Raw genomic sequence first — 23,691 nt, 5'->3', positions numbered from 1 at the left:
TTTCAACTACATTGAACAAAATGGCTATCTTAAAATTTTGATTGGATGAGTTTGGGGAAATGGTGGTTGTGGAAGGGGTATTAGTTGCCTTCCAATCACTTTTGACTATTAAAAAGGGCACTAGCCCTTTGAATTTCCAATCAAATGAGCCTTTTTTGAAGTTCCTATAACAACACCTTCTATAAATTCCTTATATGCCCCAGGGCATAACTTAAAACCCTTGTCCTGGGGGCTGTGGGGGAGTGTCTGCCTCAAAAACATAATTTCTATCTGGAAATCAACTATGCTGAACAAAATGACTGTCTAAAAATTTTGATTGGATGTATTTTGGGAAATGGTGGGTATGGAAGGGGTATTAGTTGCCTTCCAATCACTTTTGACTATTAAAAAGAGCACAAGCCACTCTGATTTCCAATCGAATGAGCCCTTTTTGAAGTTTCTACGACAACTTCTTGGATACAAAGTGCCCTGTTCTAAAGGAAAAAATAATAAATAATATATTGTGCCAAAATAGTTCTTAAATGCCCCTAGGGCATAACTTAAAACCCTTGCCCCGAGGGTTGTGGGGGAGTGACCTCCTCAAAAACATATTTTCTATCTAGAAATCAACTACGCTGAACAAAATGGCTATCTCAAAATTTTGATTGGATGTGTTCAGGGAAATGGTGGGTGTGAAAGGGGTGTTAGTTGCCTTCCAATCACTTTTGACTATTAAAAAGGGCACAAGCCACTGCAATTTCCAATCGAATGAGCCCTTTTCGAAGTTTCTATGACAACTTCTTTGATACAAAGTTCCCTAGTCTAAAACCAAGAAAAAAAAAATAATGCATTGTGCCAACATTGTTCTTTACTTAGGCAGTGCTATTGTGAAGCCTATGATTTTGTTCCTTTTATAATCTAAACAAAATAAAAGAGTAAAACTTATATTCTTCTTAAATATTCTTTCCATATATAATGACAACTGCATCACAGACCCCCCCCCCCCCATTCAAATTTTTATATTACCTTATTTCTCATCAACAATTGGTTCATAATGCCAATTCAAAAAAAAATGCAAAAATTAGCGAAACTTTTTATTTAGCCTATGGCTGTGGCTGGCAAGTTTATTCACCAAAGACCTGAGAATGAGCATCACAATGATTAGGAAACGTCTGAGAAAAAAATTGGTAATGGGTAGTAAACCTTTATTACAATTTGAGACTCAACATGGTCAGGAAAACTTCTCTGACCGAAATTCAAAGAGGAAGGAAAAGAAAATAATATTTATAAAATAAGATACCATCACCACAAGATACCTAACCATCACAAGATACCACCAAACAAAGAAAATACTGGTTATAAGATTAATTTATTTCCAAGAAATTGGCTTTCACAAGCTGAATTTGTGCTTCAGAGTCTACAACAAGCAACAAAAAAAGTAATCAAATATACTAGAACTGGTTAGGATAAGTTCTAAAACAAGAAATTCCCAAGAGGATAAAAACAGTCAAAAGTGAGGGAACTTAAAGGGAGAAAGCCCAATAAAAAATTTTGACTAAAAATACAAAACATAATTTAGCAAAAACAAAGACAATGAAAAGAATATTCAAAATTTGTAAAAAAAAAAAAAACCATCAAAAATTACATGATAAAGAGGGAGTGATGGTGGGGAAGATTCACTAATTTAATATATCAACTGAGTATAGAACAATATTTCTTTTTTTCTGTGGAAATTTTTATTAGGGCTGAAAATGGAAGTATTTGTTGAAACAGAACAAAGGAAGCAAGGTTAGAGAGACGAAATTGACAAGGGAAGGGGCCTTTTTTTTAGGGGCTATGGAGGGTAGTGTAGCAAGGATTTTTTTTTCTCTTTCCTTAAGGGTGACCAGATTGGCTCTCAGAAGAAGGGTTGTATAGACTTTATCCTCATGGAAGATAATTCTTTTTACTAATTAGACTAGTTCTTATTCTTTTAATAATTAATTTTTTAATCTTAATTTTTTTTTTTTTTTATTTATTATTCTTGTATTTTTTTGAATAGCATTTATTTAATTGTTAATTTATTTTTGATTAAATTATTTAATTTTTAATTTAATAACTAAATTATTTGATTTAATTATCCAATTAATTTTAATATGCATATATTTTTTATTTAATAAATTCATTTTTTAATTATTTCTTTAGTTATAATATTTAATTACTTCCTATTAATCTCTTTAATTAATATTATTAATTAGGTATATTTTTTGGACAACCTCTATTCTATCCATTTAATAGTTTCTGTGCCAATGTAAGTGGGTGGTGGTTGTGAAATATAAGTTACCAAATTGGCTAGGGCCAGCATTTGGAATTATCGTTACTTTCAACCACTCAGCTAAAAAGCTTGCATATTATTGGAGGAAACAGGAGCAAGTGTGTAATTGGTTGGACACATTACCTTTTTTCCTTTTCCATTACCATTACCATTTTCCATTACCTTTTCCATTACCATTTTCCATTACCATTTCCATTTCCATTACCTTTTTTCCTTTTTTCCTTTTCCATTACCTTATTACCTTTTTTCATGGGAGTTATTAAACCTAATTTTTACAAAATTTTGGAAACTCACCAGTCGAGGTAAAAGTAAAGACAAACGTAAAAAGTAAAACGTAAAATTTAAAGTTAAAACGTAAAAGTAAAAAGACAAACGTAAAAAGTAAAAATTAAAAAGTAAAGACAAACGTTTTGAAAGATTGTCAGCAAAGGCTTTAATTAGGTCAGTCTGTTTGACTAGTGGGCAAGTGCTGTAGTTTTTTATGTTCTTGATTTTCGTCTCTATGTCTAAGGGGAAATTGAGAGAAGTGAAATTATATAGGGTATCAAAAGAGAGAATGGCGGCTTTGTACTGTGGAAAAGAACTTCTTCAGATTATCAGCTGTATCTAAGGGCTCTTCATAGAGATAGAAATCAATATTATTCTAAGGTTACCATCAAATAATTTTTATTCTATTATGCCATTGTTTTGGCTTAGTGGAAAACAGGTCTCTTGACTTTATATTTGTAATGTGATTAATCAGGTTTATGTATTTTTTTTTTAAGTTTGAGCAACATGTTGCCTTCAAATGTTTTACTGTGATTAAGTAGATTCATTTACTTGCTAATTATTTTTTCAATTAACTGGAAATGCACAATTTGCCATTAGAAATGTTTTTACTTTTTTTCAGGAAAGATTCTATGTTTTTGTTTTAAACAGAATTTTATTAGGGAAGGGTGATGCTACTAGGCAAAAAAGTATGCAGAGTTGTGGTCTTCAGCCCCCCTCCCCAAATGCTTTATTATAGTTTATATATCATGCCAAAAATTAAACAAAGCATTCAAGCCTTATCAGCAAAAAAAAGGTCATTACAATTAAGAAGAAAATTTGCTTAAGATAAATTGACCCTCTCCACTCTTCCCCCCCTCTCCCCAAAGAAAAATATTCTGAATTCATGCGCGACTCTTTTGTCTATTCTTCACTGCCTAGGGTCTCCCCTAGGCAGTGGGAGACCCTAGTGAAAAGATTCACGGGGGGGGTGTGTGTAAAAAATTCAAGGGGGAAGGGAAGGCAATAAAAAAATTCAAGGGGAGAGGCCGTGAAAAAATTATCTCTGTTTTTCTTAAGTTAAACCCTTGAGTCAATGGTCTTTATTAGTCTAGTTAACATTTCTATGGCATAAATGAATTAATTAGACAAATATGACGCCTAAAGGAGCAATTTGTATCAAGAAGAATACCTAGCAACAACACATGCCAATCACTAGCTCTACTGAGAGGACATCTTGAAAGATGATTTTGTTATAGAATTTTAAGATTCAGAATATTCTTTTTAGAAATCAGTCTATCAGCCACTGTGTGCATAAATTTCTAATTTTCTCCTATGATCCAATTTCTCCAATTTCTCCATTTCTCCAATCATCTCCAATCATCTCCAATTTCTAATGATCTCCTGTTTTTTACTTAACAACTTTCTTTCATAGACCAGATATGCAACATAATTTTCATATACTAGGTGTACCGTCATGCAATTTTTGTATTAATTCATATGCCAGAAATAAATTTTGGGTATAAAAAATTAGGGGTAGTCTTGAAGGAAATGTGGAAAACTTGAGAGAAACTATAAAAAGTTTACAATTCTAAAAATTCGGCAAATATTGATGATGGTGAGGAATCGGGCTGGGGGTCATCTGTAAGTAGGGCTGATCTTGTTTGGCAAAATTTTATGCTGAAAATTCTAAATAGAATTCTCCATATTAACACCAAAAATCTTTATGCGAGATTGTTAATTTAATCATTCATATACTTTAACATGTTAACAATCTTGAAACAGAACATGACAACATTTTGAGGATTTTATCTTTTTAATGACTTTGTCTGCTTTTATGAGTATAAAAATAACCCCTTGATTAAGCCAAAATGCCCCTCCCACACCTCAGTAAAGATAAAAAAAAAATGGTAACTTGGAAAAATTTTTTTGCTTAAGATGTTTGCTAAAAAATTTGCTTAAGACAAATCGACCCTCTCCACTCTTTCCCCCCCCCCCCCCCAAAAAAAAATCTGCGTCCATGCGCGACTCTTTTGTCTATTCTCCAGTGCCTAGGGGAGAGGAGCAGTGAAAAGATTCAAGGGGGGGGGTGTAAAAAAGTAAGAAAAATATTTTCAAGTTGCATAACTTGAAAATATTTTTTATCCCCCCATCCCCCAAGAAAATCAGGTGCTTTCCAGCCAGTGCTAAGTCTCAGACATGTTTGTACCTATGTGTTGGTTCTATTTTTTATGTGACTTATTAGAAGAATAAACTATTTTCTAGCTATGGCAAAAAGAGCTATGGTATATGGTAGCTATATATGCTAGTTATGGTATTTTTCCTTTTTTTTTCTTGTTTTAGGCAGTGACGAACCAGACGGTGATTTTAGTGTCGATAGTTTAGAAGAATTCCCAGAAGTGGCGAGGATGGAAATAGAGAACCCAAATCCGCCTGTCCAGCCAAAGGACATCGAAATGGATGCTTCAGGTGATGAACGACATGATGGAGATGACATGCTGATTGATCAGCCATCACTTGGATCAGATGATGGTAAATCACTTTTATCTAGCAATGTAGCTGGTTCTAGCTGATATTTAGGAAAAGAACATTTGTATTTTTTTTATACATTTGTATTTTTTTTGTACATATATTTTTTTTTATATTTTTATTCATAGAGAACATACTGTTCCTTTCTTTTAACCAATGCAATAAAAAAAAATTCTTGTTGTTCAAGCCAAGGGATTGTAAGTTTCCTGTACATGGTTTTTGGCCAAGGCAATTCCAATGGTGTACTTTTTGTTTCAATCCTATGCTTTTTAGGGGTCTCAGGTAAGGCATTATCCAGGGGGGTTGGAGGGTTTGGGAATTTTAAAATGTGCAGTGAGTCATTTAAATTAGTTCACTTGAAGGAAACACCAACAGTAAAATCAGAATTGAAATCACGTACAAAATATTGCAGAAAGGAATTACGGTATATACCCTTGTTAATGCGTATTTTCTAATTTTAGTTTTTTTTTTCTAATTGGTTTTGGTTTTTCCCTATTATTCAGATTAGTTTTTATAATATTTGTTCTTTTTTTCTAATTTTCTTTTTGTATCTAGTTTTATTTGTTATTTGCACTCTTTGTTGCCCCCCCCCACCTTGGAGGGGGGAAGGTAGATAACTCAAATAAGCTTCCCATGTTAAAGTTTTGGATCTGGGTCCATTTCTGAAAGTTTCACTCACTCCCTCCACTCACTCCCCTATTTTACTCAGTCACTCCACTATTTTATAAGGAGACAAACGCATCTATAATTTCACTATGATTTTGGCCCTTTTGAATTATCAACATGGTGGAAGTGATAAAAGACTTAACAGCCATGGCTTATTAGAGTAAAGCCAAGAAAGATAGTCTCTCTGAGCCACGAAAGATAGTGTCTGTGAGATGCAAAGCTGGCATAACTTTTTCAGAGTTGTATAAAAATGACTAATTTCACTTGTTAATGGTAGTCTATCATCTATCTTAGGGTAGAACTAAGGTAGATAGGTATAGAGTAAGAATAATTTAAATAGTCTTATCAGTTTTGTGAGCCATTTGAAGGCAATTGGATACCAAAAAATGATTCAAAGCTTTATGACTGACTATGTCCACAGGACTTGCTGGCAAGTGGGCCACTGAGATTGTTCATATTAAATGAGCTTTGCCTACTGGGAAAGCCCACTTGAATTACAATGGGAGGTGACTGAGGTTTTTGGGTTGAGAAATTAATTTTTTGACAATCTTGGTGCAATATTCCCAAGGTGCAATAATCCCTTGGTGCAATTTTCTGGACTGGCTAGAAAAACAACAAAATAGTATTCCCATTTAATTCCTTATTCAACACTCTTTTCAAGTCATCTTTAACACATGAAGCCTGGTAAGGAAACTTAAAAATAAAACAAAGTTAGTTTCCTGAAGACAGACACGTTTATGCTATTGTAATGTATATGTTACCGTGAATGTCCAAAATCTAGATAATGTCGACATTCACCAGTGAATGTTCGAAATTCCTTTTTCTCTGCTTTGATTTAATTAGCTTTGCGAGTCAGCTTTTTCAGTCTTGTGCAGCCTATGATGGTAAAAGTTAGTTAGGTTAGGTTACGTTAGATTAGGTTAAATTTGTAATTTAAATATCAGAAATGGGTTAAAAACCTAACTAAAGCTAACCTAAACCAACCTAACCTCGTCTAACCAAACCTAATCTAACCTAAATACCCAACCTCCATATCATCAAACCTAGCATTAGATTGAAAAAACTGACTGGCAACGCTGACTAAATCCAAGGAAAAAAAAAAGGGTATTTTGGACATTCACCAGTGAATGTTGATATTAACCAATTTGCGGACGTTCACGGTAACATATACAAGCAGATAGATCCTAGAGTTTTTTAAATAAAAAAAGGCTTTTTTTTGTACCAAAAGGAAGGAGCAACGTTAAAATTTAAATGAAAAGATATATGAAGGGGTTTAAGTCATAAAGTTCTTTACAAATACCTCTAATTCAAATTCAACGATTTTGTGTTTGAGTAGTCTTTCTCAAAGAATTGTGACGAAAAGTCAAACCTTAGCGCAAGGACTAAGAGAGAGGGTTTTATGACATACGATTTTCCTGTGAGATATTGCATTGGGAAAGAAGCTATATTGAAGCTAATTATCTTTTCGGATTTTCAGTGGAGGAATGCAAATTGATGACTGAATTAGCGAGGTCCAAAGTGTAACGGCTACCATACTGCGACTCGGTTCAATAATAATCGAAATTCTAAAAAACGGAAATTTGAAATTAACAGATAATCAAAAGGATCGGCTATTTATGTTGATACCAAATATATAAGATTCATTAAGTTTAGTGTTACCTATCAAAAGCTACGACCCTTAGAAAATATGCCTGATTTTCGAAAAGGGGTGAAAGTCAAGTCTATGAATCTTACTGAAAATCATACCATTGGATTCAGCGTATCCGAGATCCCTTTTGTAGAAGACTGGAGACGTGTAGACTAATTTATCTTAGTGTAGATGACTGGTTTGGGAATTGGGTTTTATTTTAGGGACCTTGGTGTGGCCAGGTGAAGCTCTGGTGCTTGTTTATTGTTAGCAGAAGATTTTTTTTTAAGATCTAGAAGAGGATTTCGAAATTCCTGGCCTGATTTGGAAATCAGGAATTAGGAATGTTACTTGGGTTTCCTAGTTGAGGATTGGCTTGTTACTTGGGTTTCTTAGTTGAGGATTGGCTTGTTACTTGGGTTTCTTAGTTGATGATTGGCTTGATTTGCTTAGAAGCATCATTTTATTGCTTAACTGTAATAGATACTGGTAGGCTTCCTTTTTTAGCTTATTTGAGGATTCTCCCCCCATTTTCAATTTAGGATTTGTGGTTCTCATCACAGTTGACGCATCTGGGGGTATATTGCATGTAATTGATGAGTCTTAGAGGCATCTTAATTCTAAACAAGTTAGGGTGAAAATCACTCAAAATCTTGAAGAAAAATCTTGGTTATAGAGCTGGCGTAAACATGATCGTTCTTTGCTTAAACGCCTTGTCTGTCCAGCCCTGAAGTGTGTGTAAATTTTCTTGAAGTCTGATTCACACTATTTCCATTGTCTTTTACCTAACTATAATGACGTTACCACATTTTTCTTTTTTTTTTTTCTGAACTTCGAACTTTGTAGACTTTTTTTTTATTTGTATGAGTTTCATTATATATTATTTTTCTTACTGAACTTTGGTGTATTTATTTTGATCGTCTCCCTTTTTTTGTTCTTTCAGTATTATTTGAAACTTGAAGATGCGAGTTTGCTCTGTCAAGTTTTGATAAAGATTTGTTTTGCCCAATAAATCTTATCAGGTCCTTGACTGCAGTTAAATATTTTTAGATTGCCTGTATTAGTTATATTGTATTACAGATGAAGCAAGACCAGAGGCCACATTCAGGTATGTGATACCCAACTTTAGTCGTTTGCGGGAAAGCAGTTTGTCTGATGCCACAATTGTTAGGAATCTGCCATGGAAAATTATGGCAATGCCTAGAAATGTACTGAACCAACAGGAGAGGACCCAACAGAAAAGCTTGGGCTTTTTTCTTCAGTGTAATGGAGACAGTGACTCCGCAAGCTGGAGCTGTCAGGCAACAGCAGAGCTAAGACTTGTCAGCCAGAAGGAAGGGGTTGAAAGTTTCACAAGAAGTAAGTAGACCAATGACTTAATTTCTTTCTTATATACATATATGATTAAGTTCGCTTCTGTATATATATATATATTATATATATATATATATATATATATATATATATATATATATATATATATATATATATATATATATATATATATATTTATATAGCATTATTATTCTATCTCTGTATATTTTTATTTATCTTTTTTCGGACAGGGCAGGTCTACATTATAACGTAAGACATTGGGGCTAATTATGACAATAGGGCTACTACAATACGACAATAAGATTTCAATATATTTTCTCTGTACTTATAAATATTCTACCTTCTAACAATCTATATACAATTCTCTTCTATCTATAGAAATTGTTACTTCTGTTTTTATCTATCTGTGCCTTTGCATAGGAAGGGTTACAATAAGGTTATGGGAACTATAGCCCACAAGTCTTTCCATGAGAGGAGGGTGGGGTGGGGGTGCTACTGAAATTCTAGCTGGATAAACACTTTTTTGAAGCACTGATGTAATTCAAAATATCGCCTTCTTGTCCGCTTTTGTAAGAAGAAAATGGGATCATGATATTTTACTGCTTGTAGATCAGGAACAGGAAGGGGGAGGGAGCTTATTTCTTAAAGCTCTTGGGCTCTCGTTTAGGGAATGCAATTACAAAGTGTAATTGAGCTGGCGTCTTGCCATTGTTGACAAATGGTCACAATGTGTCCTGCAATGATTTTTGGCTTTTTTTTTATTAAGGACTCCTAGTAAGCCCTCCATTGAAGTTTAATCTAGTTCGAAACTTTTCATTAGAAACTTTAAACGTCTTATTGAGGAATTCATCCTCACCTGTCTAATCTAGTCAACTTCCATTTGGAGTGATCAGAACTTCTTAATTGAGTAAGTTCCTCTCTATTTAACTTTGGTTGACTTAATTTCTTCAAAACAAGTTTCTATAAGGGCTAAGGAATAAAGTCGCTATAAAATCTAAAAGCTGATAGATATTGATGACATTTCACTCTCAAAATCAGCTGTCGAAAAATGAGTAAAAAACCTGAAAAATAAAGCTATATTAGCACAGTGTTCTTGTTTGAATTCTAATACATTTCAATTTGATATTAAATACTTTTAATATTAAAGCATTTAAGATTAATTCTAATATTTAAATATCTGGTATTTAAATACTTGATTCAAATTTCTATATTTAAGTATTTATATAAGTATTATTATAATTCAAATCCTTTAGTTGAATAATTAAGTCTTATTTAGTATTTACTGAATTATTTAAATATTTAGTATTTAATATTCAATTTAGTCGCTAAATTAAAGTTATTTTAATATATTTTTAATTTATTTATATATTGTTATATCTAAATTATATTTAATACAATTAATTTTCCCCCTGCTTCCGCATAGTAACCAAACTAAGTACTCTTTTATTGTGCTTCTTTGCATGTTTACATTTTTTTTTTTTTTTTTGTAAATTATTAAGGCCAAGCCTTTTTTTATGGCGTTTCTTTCCCAGGGTTGAAAATCTTTGAGCGGAACCAATTTTGAGATACCGCTACTGTTTGTACAATTTTTTTTAAATAGTCATTTGCAAGTATCATTTAAGGACGTTCTATACCATAAATGTCACTTTTTGAGTCTCAAAATAGGATGACTGTCCTAGACAAAGGGCCCATAAGAAAATGTTCCCAGCACCCTACGGAACTGTTATTTAAATATTGTAATATGTTATTTAGATATTTTAATTTAAATACTTGTAATACTTTTTTTTATTCAGAAATTCAACACCTGTTCTACGCAAAAGAAAACGATTGGGGGTTTAGCCATTTTATGTCGTGGGCTGACATCTGTGATCCGGATAAAGGCTACATTAAAGATGATTGTGTTATCCTAGAGGTGAGGTCATTTTCCTACTTTAAAGCCTTTTTTAATGTTAAGAGTAAGAATCTGCAGGATTCGACCCTAAATCAAGCCTCTGGCTGGAGTCAAATTTTACTTCGTCAGCCTAATTTCACGTTGTCTGATAAAAAACAAATATTAAGATTTTGTCATAGAGCGCATATTAAGGATGGCTCTGTTATCCTAGAGGATTTGGCCATTTACTATTCTACTGTTATATTCAACAGTAAATTAGTTTACCAAGTAAAAAACTCTTAAGATATTACCCCGAAAGATAGGAGATAAAATAAAATATTTATTTTACAAAATCACAATACGATTCAGGACATTCGATTTTATTTTGCGATTCTCAGCCTCGGCTGACTGTCTCAAAAACGAAGGGCCTATTACCGAATTTTCCCAGCACCATAGGAAACTTGCAAAGAGTTTGGTAAAAATTGATAAAGATTAAATGTGTCAATAGTCTGAAAAGCTAATGAGAAGCTAGTTTAAATCAAAGAAAAATTATGATATCTTAATAATTGTTAAGCAAAACGCTGTCTATTCAGTGTACATAAATAATATGCGGCCAATGTCTTTGCCTATGTAATAATATGCGGCCTATGTCTTTGCCTATGTCGGCAAAGATTTAATCAAGGTGGTTAGCACAACAGGAAGCGTCCGAAGCTGTAAAGTTATTCAATGACAGTTTTGTACAAAAGAATAAGTTGATTTTTGATGCTCACATTAGTTCGATTTGTTTGATTGAACTATTCGGTTTGTTTGATTGAACTATTCGATTTGTTCAATTTGTTTGATGGAACTGTTTGATTTGTTCGACTGAACTATTCGATTTTGCCGATTAGTTCAATTTGTTTGATTGAACTATTCAATTTGTTCTATTAGTTTGATTGAACTAATCGATTTGTTTGATTGAACAATTCGATTTATTTGATTGAACTATTCGATTGAACTATTCGATTTGTTTTCATTATGCCCATCTTTCGATTGGCTCTCAGCTCCCAATAAAAGGGAGGAGCTAAGAGCAGGCTCTTAGCTCCTCGAAAAGTGTAATTCTCGAAAATTTGGATTCATCTTATATATTTAGATTCATGTTTTATATTTTATTTTATATTTATTTTACTTCAACAAGTGTGGCAATTTGGTGATATTAGTAGTATGGGATTTCAGGAGTTCAATTACAACGTTGTGTAACTCAACATCTGTAATAGTAATAGTCCGATCAGAAGTTTAGAAGGAAAAATTACTTCTAGAAGAGATGCTATTCATTGGGAAACAAGTTCAAATGTGGATCGAATTCAGGGATGGGACTAAGGGACCTTAAGCTCTAAACTGTTCCGATTTCAAGACTTCCTTTAACTTAAAGCAGGAAAATTAGCTCTCCACAAAAGTGGGCTGAAAGAATGTTGAAGAAAGAAAAGGGGGATATAAAAACTTATATCCCTTGTTAATTTTATATCCCTTTGTTAATAAAACTTATAAACTATTAAGTTATAAATTATTTAATAAAACTTATAAAATTATTTTCTTTGTCGTCTCTTTTAAACAGAGGAATAACCAGTGTACTTTTCAAGCGATTAGGGTACACTTCAAACTCAAACATCGATTAAAAAGGCACAACAAATGACTAGATATAACTGGTAAATTTTTCCTGCATATTGGGTAAATTTTGGTAAATACTGGGTAATTTTTAAAAGGATATCAAGTCCATTCCAGCTCCTGATTTTTTTCATATTTTTCAAAGTATCCTCAAATGTCTGTGATCTCACTAATTGAAGATTAACGGATGTAAAACTTGCTTCAGAAAGCAAACTGGGATGTATTATCACCTCTTTCACAATCCACAGATGTCGATACTCCTAGCTCTGAAAAGTGGGTACACAAGTTATTAGCCACATCGCTGTCTGATTCTCAAGGCTGGGAATTATTGGTTCACTATTTGGGATTATTACCGACTTAATCAGTTGCCAACTGGAAGCAGGGTTGCCACTGTCAGTAGGATTTCACTAGATCTAGCAAAAAAAATCTAGTAAATTTAAAGGATCTCGTAAATTTCCCGAAATATAGTAAAAAGTCGTGATTTGTAGTAGGCATAAACAAAACATTTGTTATTTTCCATGAATTCAGGGGGAAAAATTTGGGTCCATTCAATACAAAATCTGATCTCGATTACTTTAGATATTATGGCTACTATTGCTCTCATTTTTGCGATTTCGCGTCAACCCTAGCGCTTAAAAACCTCTTGTTCTCTTTTCTCTAATTTACTTTCTACTTTTCTCTTGGCTTCTTCTTGATACTCGCTTTGAAAGGCAAACTATTTAAAATCAGGACTGGTATGCCGGCTTAATTTGTTTTCAGAAAATTTTCACAGACTCTCATAACAGCTGCTACGTTTGTTAGTTAGCCTTGAACGTTTTTGAAGACGCTGCTGGAAACAAACTTTTTTCACACTTTCTAAAATACTTTCTGAGTCTCTACTGCTTGGCCCATTCAGGTTCTGGAGTAAAGAGACAGTTCTTGATATTATTGGTCAAAAAAACCAGAAACCGGAATTGACTAAGTGTCTCGAATGTTTGATCCCTATTGAAAACGAAGCAACTTGTCCTCAGGTCGTCAAGTGGAGTGCATGACTGGGTGATCCCCAGCAATTTGACTCGGGCTATCGAGAAATGGATACAAGTAGATCCCTTCAGTCAGAATTCGACACTAGTCGATACTTTAAATTTGGGTGAGGCCGAGGACGATTAAAGCCTTTTAAGTGCGACTTTTTTTAATTGTGACTACATATTTTTCTTCTTACTTTTCAATTTGTATGATTTGCCTGACCTGAAGACTATTGACACAATATTTTTTTTTTTAAACTAATTATTGTATGTTATACAAGTTTTCTTTTTCTTGGCCCTTGTCCAATTTGAGGTGCACTTTTTAATTTACACAATTTTACAACTAGACCGGTAGCTGATTACGTCAATTCCGTTTTGAAGGGACATGGATTGTATTGGTTTTTGATTCCCTTGAATCCGAACGAGAGAGAATCCAGAAAAAGTTTGTTAAAAAAAATCCTAAATTAATTGCTTTAAAATTTGCCAGAAATCTTTGTAAGTAGCTTATCCCTTATTTAAAGACCATACCAATTAGTTTTTAAAAACTGGCAAATTTCCTCTTAAAAATGCAAAATTGAAGGGTTTAGATTTCAAACCTAAAAGCGGAAACTAGGGAACCAATTTCAAAAGCCGTCAGTTTCAAACACACCTCAGATTCTAAGCACCATCGCCTGAATTGCTTCGTGAATATGAGTTGTAGCTGTTTTTCTTCGTTGATTGTTTTTTAATTTTTCAATATATCTGAATTTTATGACCTAAGATAAATTTAAAGCAGGACTTCACCAGCAGGATTTCCAGAATCCAAGATTCCAGACTATTGTTTGACGTCTTGAATATACCGCATCTGGAATATGAATCCTATCCAGTAGTACATCCAAATAATCAAAAAAAGGATTTTTGAAGTTCTAGGTTATCCGGAATTTTCAATCATACTATGAAGACGAAAGAAAAAAGGAAAAGAGATAAAAAAGAAGAAAAAAGGGAAAAAGATTCTGGAAGTCCTATTAATTATCCCCCTATATTAAAAATCGATGCTTGGTGGTGCACACCAAGCACCATTTTAGTAACTGCTCAAAAAATAATTTTTTTTGAGAATTTAATAAAAACAGATGTGATTTAGTAAATTTTTCCTCTCAGATTTAGTAAATTCTTCCAGGCCAGGGTTGCAACCCTGACTGGAAGTTTGAAATTGTATTCGGTATTGTATTTTTTATTCAGCTACCCTTTCCTCGTGCTTGGAAAGTGTCTACCCATTTTCAGTGTTTGCTTTGAGGTTTGGTTTTTATATTATCCTTTGGATTTTTCGCTATATTTTTTATTATTCTGCACTGAAGACGGTCAAGTGAAGATCTTACCGAAATATTTATCTAGTCCTCCTTTTTTGTCATTGGCTGTTATTATCCTCGTTTCCCTCTTGTTTACGATTCTTTCGTTTTGTCAAGTTTTAGCCGGACTTCCTTTACTTTGCATAGTAATCCATTTTTGCTTTTCTTCAAAAACTATTTAATGCTTTATAATGTTCTTTATCAGATGCTGAGCCTGCAGTGGCGCACTTTTTATACATTTTATACCAAAATGGTTGGATCCACTTTTAAATAACTACTGTAGGGCTCAGATTTACGAAAACATTATCAATTGTAGAATGAATTCTCTGTTATCTGTGTACATTAATTGCAGGATAAAAATCAAAACTTAACATTCTGTTAACAAAATGTCTTACCATACTATTTCTGTCAACCATATTTAAATCAATATTAAAACCTCAACAAATAAAACAAGGCATTCTTGAACAAGGCAACGTTCCCAAAAAATCATCAATAAATTCTATAGATAATTTATGAGACCACACTGGCTATGCATGACAAAACAAATAACAATCGTAGATGAGAAAACGAGGATAAAACAGCCAGTGAAAAATAAAAACCGATATAAAATATCGATATCCTCGCGTACATACTTCGGGTGTTAAAGCATTCCTTAGAAGAAGGAGAAGACTAATGTTAGCTAGTTTAATTTGTATCCATATATGAATAATGTACCAAGATAATCTGAAAATATCCTTATAGATGGGTTATTGTGAATGCTAATGTAAAATGTAGAAGGTTTGTAATGAACCGATCACTCTACGAGCGACCCCGTAGAACTAAAACAAGAAGACACTTTCCAGGCACGATGAAAGGGTAGCTGAATAAAAAATACAATACTGAATACAATTTCAAACTTCCAGATGGCAACTGATTAAGTCAGTAATAATCCCAAATAGTGAATCAATAATTCCTCAAAACCAAAACCTTTAAAACCTTAGAAATTAGCTACTGAACATTTACGGAATTTGAAACTCTACATTGCAATATTGGCCTCAGATTTGTAATCAGCGAGCTCAGAAATCCATGAGTGTTAACTTAGATGGAAACCAAACATCATTTGTGAAATATGCACTTATTGTGTTCTGATTTCCGACTCTGGTGCGACTCTGATGAAAAATAAGAAGAAAACCGTGCAAGTATTTTGGTCTTTTTTCTTAAAATTTATTATTCTGACAAACAAAGCTTAGTTTATAATAAAGAAAGAATATTGCATTATACAGTAGAAACATTTAATGCTTCAAAATTTGTATTTCTTTGAGTGTTTAAAGGATTTTTTTGACTATTGGGAAATTGGGTTTCAATCATACACATGAGCCCCAATTCACAACGCTAGTTTAGAGCGAAATTATCCTATTCCCTTAGGAACAAAAATTTTGCACCTTCGACCATTTAGCGGTTACGGTTAGTCAGTCGGGTAAGCAAAACAATCCGTAGGCAATTTCTCTGGAAAACATCTAGCAAATCTCTATCCGCTTTTCGGAGTGCCCAACCATATTTGCCCACCGTCATCACTGTAGTTTTGAGAAATAGTTCATTTTTTTAGCCCGTATGAAGCAAGGTAAAAATGTGATAAATGAAATATATATAACAATTTTTTTAGTTTTCTTGAGCCCTGGCAAAATTCTCTAAAAATATTCACGTTTTTTAATTAGCTCTTTTTCCTGATCGTAAAATAATAAGGGCAGACTAGTGAACATAGGACATAGATCAGCATATTATAGGGTAGTTTCAAAAAATGCAAGATACATATGTTTTGCTTGAAAGGTTAAAAAAATCGACAAATAAAATCAACACATCAAATTTTCCTTATTTAATATTTTCTTTTTTAATATTTTCTTTATTTTCTCTATTTAATATTTATTTGATATTTAATATTTTCTTTTCTTTATTTAAGTGCTTTGCCCTTTTACTCTTTGTTCTCATGTCCTTTTTTGCATAGTGTGTCCTTTTGGCAAGGGGGAGATGAATTTGACCCAAATTAGCGTAAAGGTATGTAATTCCTGAGACCACACTGGCTAAGCAAGAGATAACAAAGAAGAAAGTATTCGTAAAGAAGAGAAAATGAGGACAAAACAGACTGTGAAAAATAAAAGAAAACTATGCAAATATTTCGGTCGAGACCGCTCAATCGTCTTCAATACAAAATCAAATAATGCAGATAAGTCACAAACCTTAGAGCAAACACTAAACTTAAAGAAAGAAGACCCTTTCATCGTTAGAAACACTGCAATCGCTACTAGTGTTTGGTAGGTCATTCTTGCGTTTACAATGCGCATTCTTGCGTTTTAACACATCTATAGGTTTCATTAAGAAAATGTATCAGTGCTGGATTATTTTATCGTATCTTAGAGTTCGTGGAACAAGTGAATGTGATCTAAATCATATATTTTTTGTTTCCAAGTTTGAGACAATTCGCTTTGATCATCAACATTCGTGTCATCTTGAAATAACTGCTGTATTAAGCAAAATTTCATAGTCAATTTGCTTAAAGATATTACCAACTGCGCCCTCTACTTTATTTTAATAAAATAAAATTTCGAATATCACAAAATGATTATAAACGTAAGATTAATTATTTGAAATTTTGCGCCTCTCAAATTTCTGCGCCCGCGGTAAGTCCACCCTCTTTCCCTTCCTCCTAAAACGTCCTCTAAACGTCCGTCCTAAAAGTCTTCTTTGTTGTGTTTTGTAAAAATATTTTTACGGGGCAGTGTTGGCAATATAACCCTTACAATTCGAATTAGGCCGTTAGTGTATTTCTTCTTTTGTTGAACAATTTGACCTGGTTTCAAAAATTGAGTAAAAAATTACTCCTAAATAAACTCAATACTATTGTCCTAGAGCTACCGAAATATACCTATACGAAATAATCCTACCGAAATATACCTAAGTATAATAAAGATATAATGCTTTAGAAACAAATTTCGGCTATTAGTTTACATATTAGGGGGGCAGGGGGTAAAGTATAGCGGGTCTTCATCCCTAATGGTACAATTATTCTGCATATTATGTAGTAAGAATTATTTTCTACCTTCACACTGTCCAAGTACAAGATTATATTTAAGTAAGTCAATATGTTGTCCTTTAACATATCTTCCTCAAATTAGCAGTTGTTCTTATCTGTTGAATACAATTTGGGTAAAAAATTACATATTTCACCACTCCCCGTTTTATGTAATTTTTTATGCAATCATTAGAAGTAAATATTAGCAATATTAAGATATATTTCTGACAGGTTTTTAATGAAAATACCTCGTTTCTTTGAGCCAAGACTAGGCCTTCCTGGTTGACGAGCACACATTTGAATAATATTTTCCTTCGTATTTAGCATAGTCTCGTTAGATTTAGCATAGTCATATTAATATAATAATTACAGTAATTTGTTAAACAAATTATAATTAATTACAGTAATTAAACAAATTACTGGTAGTTATGCAACATACCGAATATTAAAATTTGATGTTTATCAAATTTTAATATGAAATTCTGACGTTGACAATCTAAAAGAAAATATTATCGAGTAGGGCAATTACCCGCTTTAGGACGTTAGTGTTTTGTTTTCTTGTTTTGGGCTAAACTATTTTGTGTGGCTTCAAAACTGATATCAAATTAATGTTGAGTAAATACCTTGGTATTACTTACGGCTAGACGCTTAGATCAATTTGAGGCTATTGACTGAATCAATCTGTAGGTCTGTCCGATCGGCTTATGGGAAAACTGTCAAATGCAAGAGGTCATTCAATCGTTTTATTATTTTAAAACTTTTTAATGCCGTTGTCTCTCCCACAATCTCGTACATATCGCCCTTGTGGGAAACAAATAAATTCTAGAGTAAATCTAGCTTCAAAAATATTCAGCTGAAGGAATGGTTTGTAATTATTGGATATACAAGATAGTTCAAATATAATGCGAATTTCTAATGTTCACAATCTGTAAGAAAAGCTATAAAGCGGAAGAAAATATTTATTTGGCTGCGTCGGCAATATAGCCCTTGAACCTCGTACTGAGTTGCTAGTGACTTTTTTTCCTTTTTTTGTACAAATATTAAGCAGTGTGTACTAATTTGAAAGTTGTGTTTTCAAATACCATCTTACTCCTTATAATTTGGAAGATGGGACCAGTTGTTCCTAGTGGAAGATAAGTGATTAATGAGAAGGTCCTTGTTTACAGGTCCATGTGGCAGCCGAAGCCCCTCATGGTGTCAGTTGGGATTCGAAGAAGCATACTGGCTATGTAGGTTTGAAAAATCAAGGAGCCACCTGTTATATGAATAGTCTTCTGCAAACACTGTATTTCACAAATCAGCTCAAAAAGGTAAGACAAGAGCAAGATTTTTATTTAGACCCTTTCTGCTCATTACTAAAAAGGTAGGACAAGAGCAAGATTTTTATTTAGACCCTTTCTGCTCATTACTAAAAAGGTAGGACAAGAGCAAGATTTTTATTTAGACCCTTTCTGCTCATTACTAAAAAGGTAGGACAAGAGCAAGATTTTTATTTAGACCCTTTCTGCTCATTACTAAAAAGGTAGGACAAGAGCAAGATTTTTATTTAGACCCTTTCTGCTCATTACTAAAAAGGTAGGACAAGAGCAAGATTTTTATTTAGACTCTTTCTCCTCATTACTAAAAAGGTAGGACAAGAGCAAGATTTTTATTTAGACCCTTTCTGCTCATTACTAAAAAGGTAAGACAAGAGCAAGATTTTTATTTAGACCCTTTCTGCTCATTACTAAAAAGGTAAGACAAGAGCAAGATTTTTATTTAGACCCTTTCTCCTCATTACTAAAAAGGTAGGACAAGAGCAAGATTTTTATTTAGACCCTTTCTGCTCATTACTAAAAAGGTAGGACAAGAGCAAGATTTTTGTTTAGACCCTTTCTGCTCATTACTAAAAAGGTAAGACAAGAGCAAGATTTTTATTTAGACCCTTTCTGCTAATTACTAAAAAGGTATGACAAGAGCAAGATTTTTTTTTAGACCCTTTCTGCTCATTACTAAAAAGGTAGGACAAGAGCAAGATTTTTATTTAGACCCTTTCTGCTCATTACTAAAAAGGTAAGACAAGAGCAAGATTTTTTTTTAGACCCTTTCTGCTCATTACTAAAAAGGTATGACAAGAGCAAGATTTTTATTTAGACCCTTTCTGCTCATTACTAAAAAGGTAAGACAAGAGCAAGATTTTTATTTAGACCCTTTCTGCTCATTACTAAAAAGGTAAGACAAGAGCAAGATTTTTATTTAGACCCTTTCTGCTCATTACTATAAAGGTAGGACAAGAGCAAGATTTTTATTTAGACCCTTTCTCCTCATTACTAAAAAGGTAGGACAAGAGCAAGATTTTTATTTAGACCCTTTCTGCTCATTACTAAAAAGGTAAGACAAGAGCAAGATTTTTATTTAGACCCTTTCTGCTCATTACTAAAAAGGTAAGACAAGAGCAAGATTTTTATTTAGACCCTATCTGCTCATTACTAAAAAGGTAGGACAAGAGCAAGATTTTTATTTAGACCCTTTCTGCTCATTACTAAAAAGGTAAGACAAGAGCACGATTTTTGTTTAGACCCTTTCTGCTCATTACTAAATAGGTAGGACAAGAGCAAGATTTTTATTTAGACCCTTTCTGCTCATTACTAAAAAGGTAAGACAAGAGCAAGATTTTTATTTAGACCCTTTCTTCTCAATACTAAAAAGGTAAGACAAGAGCAAGATTTTTATTTAGACCCTTTCTGCTCATTACTAAAAAGGTAAGACAAGAGCAAGATTTTTATTTAGACCCTTTCTGCTCATTACTAAAAAGGTAAGACAAGAGCAAGATTTTCTTTTAGACCCTTTCTCCTCATTACTAAAAAGGTAAGACAAGAGCAAGATTTTTATTTAGACCCTTTCTGCTCATTACTAAAAAGGTAAGACAAGAGCAAGATTTTTATTTAGACCCTTTCTGCTCATTACTAAAAAGGTAAGACAAGAGCAAGATTTTTATTTAGACCCTTTCTGCTCATTACTAAAAAGGTAAGACAAGAGCAAGATTTTTATTTAGACCCTTTCTGCTCATTACTAAAAAGGTAAGACAAGAGCAAGATTTTCTTTTAGACCCTTTCTCCTCATTACTAAAAAAGGTAAGACAAGAGCAAAAATTTTGTCAATTTCAAGTTCGCCGATCATTCGTCTTTCTATTCTGAGCATGTAAATATGTTGAATATACTTTTCCAAATTTCTGTTTTTGTGTTTTTTTTCTTATCGTTGTTTATATTATTCTTCTAATCGTTCTTCAATTTTATTTTTTCTGAGTTAAAAGTAAGGGAAATGTCAATACGTGGACGCCAATAAGGGGAATTACACATTTTCTACATAATGCACCGAGTTGTCACTGCTCCTACTCCCAAACACAACCTCACCCCCTTCTTAAAAAAACTAAGTTCCGCTATTTTTATTCTGAGCAAGTAAATAGTTTGATTTTACTTTTCAGTATCTCTGTTTTTGGTCTTTTTTTCTTATGGTTGTTTTATATTATTCTTCTAGTCGTTCTTATATCTTTTTTTCCCGCTAATATTTTTTTCTTCCTTTCAAGCTAATAAGTGATTTTTATGCTTTTATGTTATTTATAATTATTTATTATTAATAATTAATTTAAATATAATTACATAATTATTTTAAATTTTAATTAGTGTAAACTGTAGTTTTTTAAGTATTTTATTAGTTTTTTTTATTATTTTTATGTTTTATATGTCTTTCATTTCCTCTGCCCAATGATTATTTGTAACGAATGCAAAAATGAGTAATAATAATAATAAAAAAACTGTTAACTAGTGGCTGTAATTTGATTGGAAGGAGCTGAGCTCACACGAACAAAAATTATTTGTAACGTACGAAAGTAAGAAGATTGTGAAATGTGGGAATTACGATTATGATTGTTCAGAGTTGCCACGTATGAGTAATAAAAAACAACAAAACGATATGCTAGCGGCTATAAATTGACTAGATGATGCTGAGCTTGCACCACCGTATATAAATAATATACAGTAGGATCGCGTCTGAGCTATATTTGGCTACTACAGTCTTTGTGCGTATAAAAGCTCCGCCCATATACTCGTATGTCCTCGTCCATTGGACCGCTGATGGCAGATCAAATGAGAACCCTGGAACACCGATTTTCGCAGAAACTTCCTCAAAATGCCTTCGAAAACTACTTGCAATTTTCAAAAACATCTAATAATAACATTACACTACTAATTACCGATTTATATATATGTATTGGAATAAATTAATTTAAAATTCTTTAAAATTTAGTTTTACAAAGTTGAAGCCAAGTTTTGTGTTCAAGAGAAATTTGACTTGTCTACCCGTAAAAAAATCTAATGTCGCTTATGTTTATACGTTCTACGGAGCACTAGCATCTCGGTCCGGCTTTGTGTAATGGTTGAGATAAGGAATGATTCTACTGTATATTATTTATATACAGTGGCTTGCACAAACAAAAATTATTTGTAACGTATGAAAGTATGAAGCTTGTGAAAAAAATTTATTTATAACGTATGAAAGTATGAAGATTGTGAAATGTGGGAATTACGAATACGGTTGTTCAGAGTTCCCACGCGTCAAATTTAAGCAAATCACGTTAATCCTTACCATTTCCAAAAAGCGGATAATTTATAAAATATTCTAAATATAGGTTTTTCAACTGGCTGAACGTCACCCTCGTTTCTTGGTTTCTTTATTTTTTTTATGATTTCTTCGTTTTTTATCAAAAAATTCGTGTTTTTTTATCCGTTTCGGCCAACCGTCTAGGGCTAAACGGAAAGCAGTTCCTCGTCGTCTAGGGTGGGAGGACGTCATAAAGATTTAAAGGAAATGAGAACTTACTGGGAGGGTGTAAAGAGGGAGGCTTTGAATAGATTGGGATGGAGGAGGAGCGTGCGTATCTTTGTTGGCCTCAGATGGCTTGGTGCTGTGGTGAGTTGTTAGTAGTACTAGTTTATTAAACGTCATAATAATAGAGATGAATATCTCTAATTATGTATAAATGTTACGAAGTTATACACTATCTATTTCCTAGACGACTGGGGAAAACACATAAAGACATATAAACGAAAACTTTATTGTATTACTGGAGCTTCGAACACAAAGAAAGAGCTTTATCTATCAAACACTGAATGCAGAAGAGGTAAAATTGACGGAATTATGAAAGTGGGTATTCCTTAGAAATACCCACACTAAGAATTAAAAATACAACCGAAAAACAAGCATGTTACCAAGTTTTCATATAAATAGTAAATCGAGCGAGAAACTGTCCTTTCCATTGCTGTATACTCGTATGCCCATATGTCCCTACTCAAACCTTGTATTCAAAGAGCTAAAATAAACTTAAAGGAATGCCTTAAAATACCGTTTTCTCTAAGGAATTTGTATACCAACCAACCACTAAACTGATACCAATACATAAGATGATACTTCACCATAGCTGTCCATTTACCTCGTGCCCTTCCAATTGAACTGTACATAGTTTCGGTAAGGCGTAGTTTGCCCGAAAACAGAGCTGTAAGGGGCAGAACTAGTAGGGCTACTTTGTTAAAAACGAAACTATCGCAAACAACTCTCCTAATCTGGATACTTCACTGAAAAACTTCACTTCACTGAAAATACTTCACTATTTCAAACAACAGGCTGTACGAAAAATGTGGTTCAATACCGCTCTCTAGGGCTATAATGAAAGAAAGGTTGAGGTGTCTACGGCACGTTGTGCGGATGAAGGATCACAGATTGCCGAAGATTGTTCTTTTCGGCCAACCATCTAGGGCTAAACGGAAAGCAGGTCGTCCCCGTCTTGGGTGGGAGGACGTCATAAAGAAAGATTTAAAGGAAATCGGAACTTTGTGGGCAGGTGTAAAAAGGAGGCTTTGAATTGATTGGGGTGGAGGAGGAGCGTGCGTAGCTGCGTTGGCCTCAGGTGGCTTGGTGCTGTGGTGAGTTGTTAGTAGTAGTAGTGGTAGAAAAAAGTAGCACAATTTATCACTCCTTGGTTGTATAAAATCAAAATAAATTCTCTATTAAGATATCTTAAGCTAGAATCACCATTTATAGCAATTGACCTTCTGAATCGATTGGTGGCGTC

General features: G+C 33.3%; 1 protein-coding gene across 1 annotated transcript in view; it reads left to right on the top strand.

Moving 5' to 3' along the window:
* Usp7 (Ubiquitin-specific protease 7) overlaps positions 1-23,691 on the top strand; it is a 101,227-nt gene that overhangs the window by 13,566 nt on the left and 63,970 nt on the right. The window contains 4 exon segments of the mRNA XM_089103777.1: positions 4,883-5,071; positions 8,442-8,720; positions 10,490-10,608; positions 18,752-18,895. Of these exon segments, the coding sequence (XP_088959903.1) occupies positions 4,948-5,071; positions 8,442-8,720; positions 10,490-10,608; positions 18,752-18,895 (666 nt within the window). The 5' untranslated portion in view covers positions 4,883-4,947.

The sequence above is a fragment of the Artemia sp. Qi Xiang Cuo genome, chromosome 17 (genome assembly GCF_049724085.1).
Source record: "Artemia sp. Qi Xiang Cuo chromosome 17, ASM4972408v1, whole genome shotgun sequence".
Taxonomy (NCBI): Eukaryota; Metazoa; Arthropoda; class Branchiopoda; order Anostraca; family Artemiidae; genus Artemia; species Artemia sp. Qi Xiang Cuo.
Note: the sequence above shows the minus strand (reverse complement) of the source record. Positions and strands in the feature narration are given on the sequence as shown.